At 30.6% G+C, this 7935-nt stretch overlaps 1 protein-coding gene across 1 annotated transcript in view; it reads right to left on the reverse strand.

Annotated features, from left to right (window-relative positions):
• LOC111703430 (nucleoporin NUP159) overlaps positions 1-7935 on the reverse strand; it is an 8191-nt gene continuing 256 nt past the window's right edge. The window contains exons 2-10 of the mRNA XM_023475368.1: positions 7421-7460; positions 5982-6067; positions 5043-5077; positions 4210-4313; positions 3402-4126; positions 3261-3314; positions 2889-3073; positions 2253-2364; positions 1-248 (exon numbers count right to left, since the gene is read on the reverse strand). Coding sequence (XP_023331136.1) covers positions 160-248; positions 2253-2364; positions 2889-3073; positions 3261-3314; positions 3402-4126; positions 4210-4313; positions 5043-5077; positions 5982-6067; positions 7421-7460 — 1430 coding nt within the window. The 3' untranslated portion in view covers positions 1-159. The remainder of the gene's footprint in view (positions 249-2252; positions 2365-2888; positions 3074-3260; positions 3315-3401; positions 4127-4209; positions 4314-5042; positions 5078-5981; positions 6068-7420; positions 7461-7935) is intronic.

Raw genomic sequence — 7935 nt, forward strand, 5'->3', positions numbered from 1 at the left:
AGTTTTGAACATTTAAGGTCTACAACATTGGGTTGCAAAGATATATGGATTAAAAATCAGAGTTTGCAGCGAAGACTAAATCCCTTTCATGTTGTCTTATCAATTTTCCCTCATTGATTCGTTTTTTACAAATAATAAAAATTTTCAAAAATAATTTTTTTATGGGTTTTTAACTTTAGGGATATCCAGCTGAAGATTGAAGGACTGAAGAAGATTTTCTAGAGTTGTGTCAGTATCCCCAATAGAATCTGAAATTGAATTAAAATTAAAAGTAACAGTTGCAAACATTACAGAGGTTCTATTTAGGGCTCGTTCAGACATTTTTGAAATTCTTTATTAACGGTCAATATCGTTAACATCTAAATGTATTATTTATTTTTCCATTTCTGTAGGTTTCAAGCAATTTTAAGCAGAAAAATAAAGGAAAATTGCCATTATTTTTTGTTAACAATTTTTTATGATTCATGCTGTTTGTTAACAAATTTTTTGTTAATTTCTAAAATTAATTGCATTCACAGAAAATTGTCCTGCCCTAGTTCTGTTCTGAAAATATTGCTAAAAGGAATTGAGTCTTTGCAACAAGCTTTGATTTTTTAATTTCTATATTTTTGTCGTAGACCTTAGATATTTCAAAATATGAATTCTGTCAGATAAAAAAATCTAAGTTTGAAATATGAAGAGTTTACTCCATCAGGTTGCACAGATATAGGAATCAAAAAATTTGAATTGTGGCAAAGACTCAAGTCCTTTATAGAAAATACGTTCAAAATTGTAGACAAGTGAAAAACCGCTGAAATGAATATTGCATTTATGCAAACAAAGAGGCATTAATTAAGCTTTTTTGAAATCATGGCTCAAATGAAAGTATTATGTAGATATGTTCTTTTTTCATAATTTAAGAATTAAATGTCTTGTAAAAAATTCATTATCGAGAAATAGAAATCTCTATTTGCCTGTTTGTTAGTATGACCGGTAATAACACATAAACCTTTTGAACTGAGTTTTTGCCACAAACTTTAGCTTTTTCCCCCTTTATTTCAGCAACCCAATGTCGCAGACCTTTGTTATTTCAAATTATAAGTTTCGTAAGATTAAATTGTTTAATTTTAAAATGTCGTCAGTTTACACCACCAGGTTGCAAAGATATAGATATAACTCGGTAGGTGTGTTCTTTGCGTGTTTGAGAAAGTTTAAAATGAGTAAGTTGGCTTTTTGGAAAAAGTTTAGTTTCCAAACAAAGCTGGGTTCACAAGCTAGTTGTTAACAGTACAGTTTTTTTTCTACATTGTTAAGAATTTTGCTCAGAATTTATGTCAAAATAATACCCTCTCTGCGAAATCTCTATATCTATTTGGTTAATGTACAGAATATCGCTGCATTATGCACCGAAAGCTAGGTTTAGGGTGAAATGCACATTTTAACAATTTCTTGCAAGGAATTTTTCTAAAGGACGAAAGAGCAAAAAAAAATCTTGTGACAACTGTTTTTCCGATCTGCTGTTAACCCTATAGGAACATATCATGCTTTCATAAATGATTTTTCAATCAATCATGCAATGATGCAATACTGAGCATTATCAGGAAACAAAATATATTCCTGTCTAATTAAAATTATTAGAATCCCACCAAATCCATGGAAAACATTAATCATCTCAAAGAGTCTGTAGCCTTAATTGCATGTAACCCCCAATTTAAGCCAATTGTGTTTGATAATTGATATTTATCTGCAGAATTGCTTACTTGCAATTGTTTATAACTTTGTTTGCAGGATGTTTTACATTTTTAAAATATTATGATTTATCTTCTTAGAGTCACAGAAAATAAAATTTACATTCATATTTTTAAAAACATTAAATATTTCTAAGAAGGATTTTGAACAAGAAAAATATGGATTTCTTTTTAATTGATGATCAGACAAAGGTTTTAAAAGTATGAGGATTACTAAAAATTTCATCTAAAGTCCTTTTAGTTTGCAGGGAAAAAAGCTCAAAATTTCTAGAAGTCAATATAAACACGGATCCAATTGATGGATGATAGGAACTGGTGCAAAGATTTAGCAGTCTAGTGCAATTGTACTGAACGCATTTCCTTTTATCAACTGGTCTATGTTACTAAGTATAAAATTGACCCATCTTGTTTTATGCTAAAAATCTAGGCTGGCTAGATCGTATGTTTATATTCTTTTCGTCTGAAACTTCGTAGTAAAAACTAAATTGCTTCCACTCAACTCCAATTCAGAAGTTTTCTCCTTGCCTGTATCTGTTTCTGGAATTGTAGCGTCGTATTGAGCAATAATTGGCTCCTCCACCTCCTCCCCCACACTGGGCAGAGAAGAGTCGGACAGGGTCAAATCTGTGAGGTCAATCTAAATATTCATCATTTTACAAGAATAAGCATATTTAGTGATATTTAATATTTGTTAGATAAACCAAAGCATATTGTGTAAATGAATTGATTGTTTTTTTTTTACTTTTTCTGAATGAATGTTGTGTAGGAATTTTTTTTTTTTTAAATTAAAATAAAAAAAATTTTAATTTAAAACAAAAATACACTGCTTATGAATGATGTAATTGAGGGTTCATTAAAACTCTATCTAAATAATGTAATTGGATTATGCTAAAATATACACTTAGCAGCATAAAAAAGGCATACATTTATTATTTCTTTAAATGCACCAATTTAAACCTAAAAATCGGCTATTTCAATTTAAAAACATAGAAAAACGTTGGCTATAAGAGCAACAGTTAAAATTGTTATTAAGAAAAGAGGACAAGGGGCCCTAAAATGCTTAAATTATATTTGGGATTGTGTGATATAGTTAGATTTTAAGATCCAATAAGTTTAACAAAAAAAATTCAAAACCTTACAAAGAAACATTTTTAAACTTACAGGTATTTTTGCTTCAGGAAGGGGAGGAAGTGTAAACAAAACAGGATCCTCAAATCGAAATTCTTTCCGTTCATTGGGTATTTTTGAATTCTTGAATCCCTCCTTTTCGACAGCTGCTGGTGGGTCAAAGGGTAGATTTGCTGGGAGGTAGGAGTTGGATGGCACTTTAGTTTTTTGTTTAGATCCTGCAGAAATAATCAAATCTCATTTTAAGGATTTTTTTTAACAATTATGGATGACATTTTTAACCTTAGAGGTGAAAAATACATTTTTTTTATACTCTGACTGCTAACTAAAAAATACATTATCCGGAAATCAGATTGAAACAAAAACTATGATTTTCAAGGATTTATAAAATGGATTTCAGAATTCCTCTAGAAGCTCCTTGGGACAGCACATCCCCACTTCCACTAGGTGTTTGAATTCCTAAATATTAATAAAGTATTTCTAAGAAGGTATTAAAATATCAATAAAGAATTAAAATATCTATTTTTGAAAATGAAATCATCCTGCCTGGAACTGGTCTTGAAGCAGGTCTGAAAGCAGCTTGTTCTTGATTGGACTCTGAGTTAGTTACTTGATTCTCTTCTCTTGGTCCAACTTCTGGTTGTTTACTCTTCTGCAGTCTAATGCCCGTCTGGATACTCTGAGCATTGGTTTGGTAACGAGGAGTAGGTTTCATTGGCTGCTTATTTCCTTTCTTTCCAGGGATAAAGTTTTCCTCAGTGGTCGTGAAAAGTACAGGAGAGGAAGATGTAACTGATTGTGTAACAACTTTGTCAGGTTGGGATACTGGTGCCTTAGAAGGGGAGTCTAAAGTAGGTGTTTCCTTTGGCTTAGATTTAGTAGGAGGTTGCTTATTGGCCGTCGATGGTTTACTTTTTCTATCTATTTTTTCACTTGTGTCTGAAGGTTTAGACACAACTTTTACATTTTCAACCTTATCAACAAATGATGGATCATTTGTAGTAGGCAAAGGTGTTGAAATGTCATTTTCAGATGTTGGGTCCAATATTTTCTTTTTTGCTGTGACTTCAGATTTTTTAGATGGCCTGGGCCTAATGTTTTTGTTTACATCAACTGCAGTTTGTTCTGTAGAAACAATCTTTTTGTTCTGTCCTCTTTTAGAGCTTGGAACTGGAAGTGATTTTTCTTCATTTTCTGTTTTGATGCTGACAACTCCAATCTCATTGTTAAGTATGTAGCTTGATTCTGCTTGGGCACAATCTACTTTATACCTAGGCAAGGAGCAAAATCTGAATGATTATCTGGTTGTTGAAATTTAATTTTAAATTAATTTTAAATTTAATGAGAATATTACCACCAATCACAAATAAACTTGGCTTGGTTAAATATGGTTCCATTTGGACAGAGAAAAGAAATCTTGGTCATCTTTCTTCTTCCAGCTAGACATACATGATAGCCCTAAACAAGAGACAAATTTTGGACTATAAGGCATCATGAAAATACAGTGAACTTATAAAGGTTCCAACATTTCAAAGCTGTATTTAGGAAAACTTTGCTTTTCTGAAAAAAATACTGAATTTTTATCCAAAAAGAAAATATATGGAGAAATTCAACCTGAAAACAATCAGTTTTTTTCATAAACTTCTCTAAGGGTCAAAATTTGTCATCATGTGAAAAATAAAATTGTATTCAAGTAGAACGCAGTTCAAATGAATAAATAGGTTTTTACCTGCAAACATGAATCATTAATAAGTACAATATACTGAAAATTTAAAGAATATCATATTACACAATACTTATGACAAATGGATATTTTTATTTTCTCAACATGTTCCTATACATAACGTCTGTAGTTTATTGTAGAACTTTTTTACATTTTATGTCGACGTTATTTAATGATTAAAAAAAACTAATTCTGAAAGTGTATCCACCCCCAAAGTAGGAGTTTTGAACATCGAATTTGCGCTCAAACTCAGGATTTACAGATCTTTAAAACGTTTTTATATGTCTCAAAATAATCCGAAAGAAGCTTTCAACAACACTGCATACACAGTTCAACTACCTTACATTGCTGGTCACTCCCTTTAAAGTTCTAAAGCTTTATAATAAGTTTTACAAGATTTAAAAAAAAACAATATATACAATATACAATAAACATGTTACATAGTTTTCATGAAGAAAGTTCACCTGACATCCTAAATCAGGGTCTGCATAGTAACCTCCTAAACATACAGTAATAACTAGAAAATTGTGGATTAGGTTGATGACATTATAGCAGCAATACTAGATTTGATGTTGTTACAAAACAAATAAACTTAATTGTAACTTATTAAAATAGATTATGGGGTCTGTTTACACTGCACAATTGCTGTTTCTCATGCTATTTTTTAACTTGAGTCTAAAAGACATCTTACTTTTCCAGAGACTTCTTGGTTCTTACTGTACACTGTATAATATTTTTAGATTTTATTTTCAAAATTCACTATCACAATAACGAATTGGACCATTTTAAAATGAGATATAAGTATTAAAAAAATGATATCCAAAGAGAGAGAAAAAGAGTGGATTAAGGACTAAAATTAAAAGTTTCCACAGTGGATATTCGGATTAAGAAGTTGGGATTAAAGGTCATCCATTCTAAAGTTCCCAGCTCAGGAAGTCTAGATTGACAGGAGAAGGTTGATTTAACTAAACTAAAGCTTTAATCCTAAGTTCTAAGCTTTATCTCACAAATTTAAAAAACTTACCTGGATGTCTATATTCACAAGAGAACATTGATTTAGTTAAACTAAAGCTGTAATCGTAAGTTCTTAGCTTTGTGTCACAAATTATAAAACTTACCTGGATGTCTGAATTCACAAGAGAACATTGATTTAGTTAAACTAAAGCTGTAATCGTAAGTTCTTAGCTTTGTGTCACAAATTATAAAACTTACCTGGATGTCTGAATTCACAAGAGAACATTGATTTAGTTAAACTAAAGCTGTAATCGTAAGTTCTTAGCTTTGTGTCACAAATTATAAATCTTACCTGCAGATGTCTGGATTCACAAGAGAATGTTGATTTAGTTAATCAATAAGATCTAATCCTACGTTCTTAGCTTTGTCTCACAAATGGTAAATCTAACCTGGAAGCCTGGATTCACAAGAGAATGTTGATTTAGCTGAACCTAGGATTGGGTAATCTTCTCCAGGTTCTCCAGGGATACTTGACCTTAAAGAGCATGTTTGCTAAAAATTAAAGAGAAGTATATGCTAAATTGAATTTGAAATTGATTAGTATCAATTTTTTTCATTTGATCTTGGGCTAAGAGACAATCGTAAGAATCCAGTGAGATCCAATTTTGTATGTTGTGGTAAAAACGTTTTTTATAATGTGTGTGGTTTGGATGAAAATGATATTGATAAAATTTACAATTTTCATGCAATGAATGTTTTTTGAAATGTTTTCATTATCAAAACATCAAATGGAAAAAAGATTTATACTATTTTATTTTGAATTCTGTTCGGGTTTAGCATATACCCCGTTTTGTTTTTGTGAAAAATCCCTCTTAAGGAAATGTTTAGTTATTTTTCTTGCTGTGAAAACATTACTTCAAGAGACTGTCTTTGTAATCTTTAAGTGACCTTCCAGTTATAAAGGAATCTACCCGATTTAGTTTCCTTGAAACAAAGTCAAACATTGTAGAAACCCAATGTTTAGAAAAGGTTTAGCAACAAGGCAAGCCGTATTTTGCGGAAGAATATTTTTATATTTTTGAAAAAATTTAACTTTTTTGTAACATACCCCAGATATTAAAGAAGCAAAATAGCTAGGGTACCCAAGAGAGTTTGCTGTACTAACTTAAACCAATAATATTGATAATCCTTAAACTATTTTGCTCCTTTAATGTCCAGGGTTGTCAAAAGAACAAACAAAATAATGATAATTATAATGATAATCTACAACAATTACAAAGTCAAATTTTTTCAAAAAAAATAAAAAAAATATGCTCCCACAAAATATGCCTTGCGTAGCTATACCTAGCGTTTTCTATAATGTTTGACTTCCCTAAAAAAGTTCAGCAAATAAAGTACAGCTTTAAAAAGTGTATTTCTTAATTTTAACAGGGTTAAAGATTTCATACCCATTGCGTTTTAAATATTTGACAGTTTAATGTGTAGAAAATGTTTTGAAAATAAACTTGCAAGATGTCCTATTTTCAGGCAAAAACATCCTTATATCATCAAAGCCTAATTTCCCTAACGGCCCCGGGCCGGGTAACAATTTTAATACCCTTAATATAAATAATTCATGCTTATTTGAGTCTTATACAAAGTTACATATAAAAACTGAAACCCTTTCAATATAAGTAAAGCGCTTTGAAAGAATAATTAGGGTTTCTGTATAAATATAGAATTTTCATGGCAAATTAAATGGTTTTGCAATGAAAAAAGAAATTGCAATTGTAGAAAACTTTTTATGGTTTTAACAAAGTATGAGTAAATTCACGATTAAAAGTACAAGCAAAGACGACATTAATTCCGATTTATACTATTTATTATGAATTGTCTGTAGTATGCTAACCTTAACCAATCTAGTGGGTCCCCTGAACCATCATGATCCGCTTCAAAAAACAAAAAACGTCATTGTTATTTATTTAAAAATACAATGGAACCAGAAAACTGTGGAATAGGTAGACGACACTAAAGCAATACTAACGCGTATTTGATGTTTTTTAAATTAAATAGTTTTACTAGAAACTTGTTAAATCATTGTTATTAGGTTAAATGGTTCTGTTTACACTGCACAATTTCTGTGTCTCGTGTTCATTGAACTCTTTAATTAAAATTAATTAAAGTCATAGTTTGTCGAGTATTTTTGTTTTCCTTACCCAGAGTTTTCTGGTTTTCACTTATTTGGATTTTTTTCAGGCGTGAGTATAAATATTGTTATGAAAGATGCAACAAAGGGACTGTAAGCGTAATTAAAGAGAGAACATATACAGGAAAGTCTTGTTTTATTATAAAAATAATTATGTAATTTTTCTACTTTTCTCAATGCACTCTCGGAGTTAACCTACATTTTTTGCCCCCCCCCCC

The sequence above is a fragment of the Eurytemora carolleeae genome, unplaced genomic scaffold (genome assembly GCF_000591075.1).
Source record: "Eurytemora carolleeae unplaced genomic scaffold, Eaff_2.0 scaffold512, whole genome shotgun sequence".
Classification (NCBI taxonomy): Eukaryota; Metazoa; Arthropoda; class Copepoda; order Calanoida; family Temoridae; genus Eurytemora; species Eurytemora carolleeae.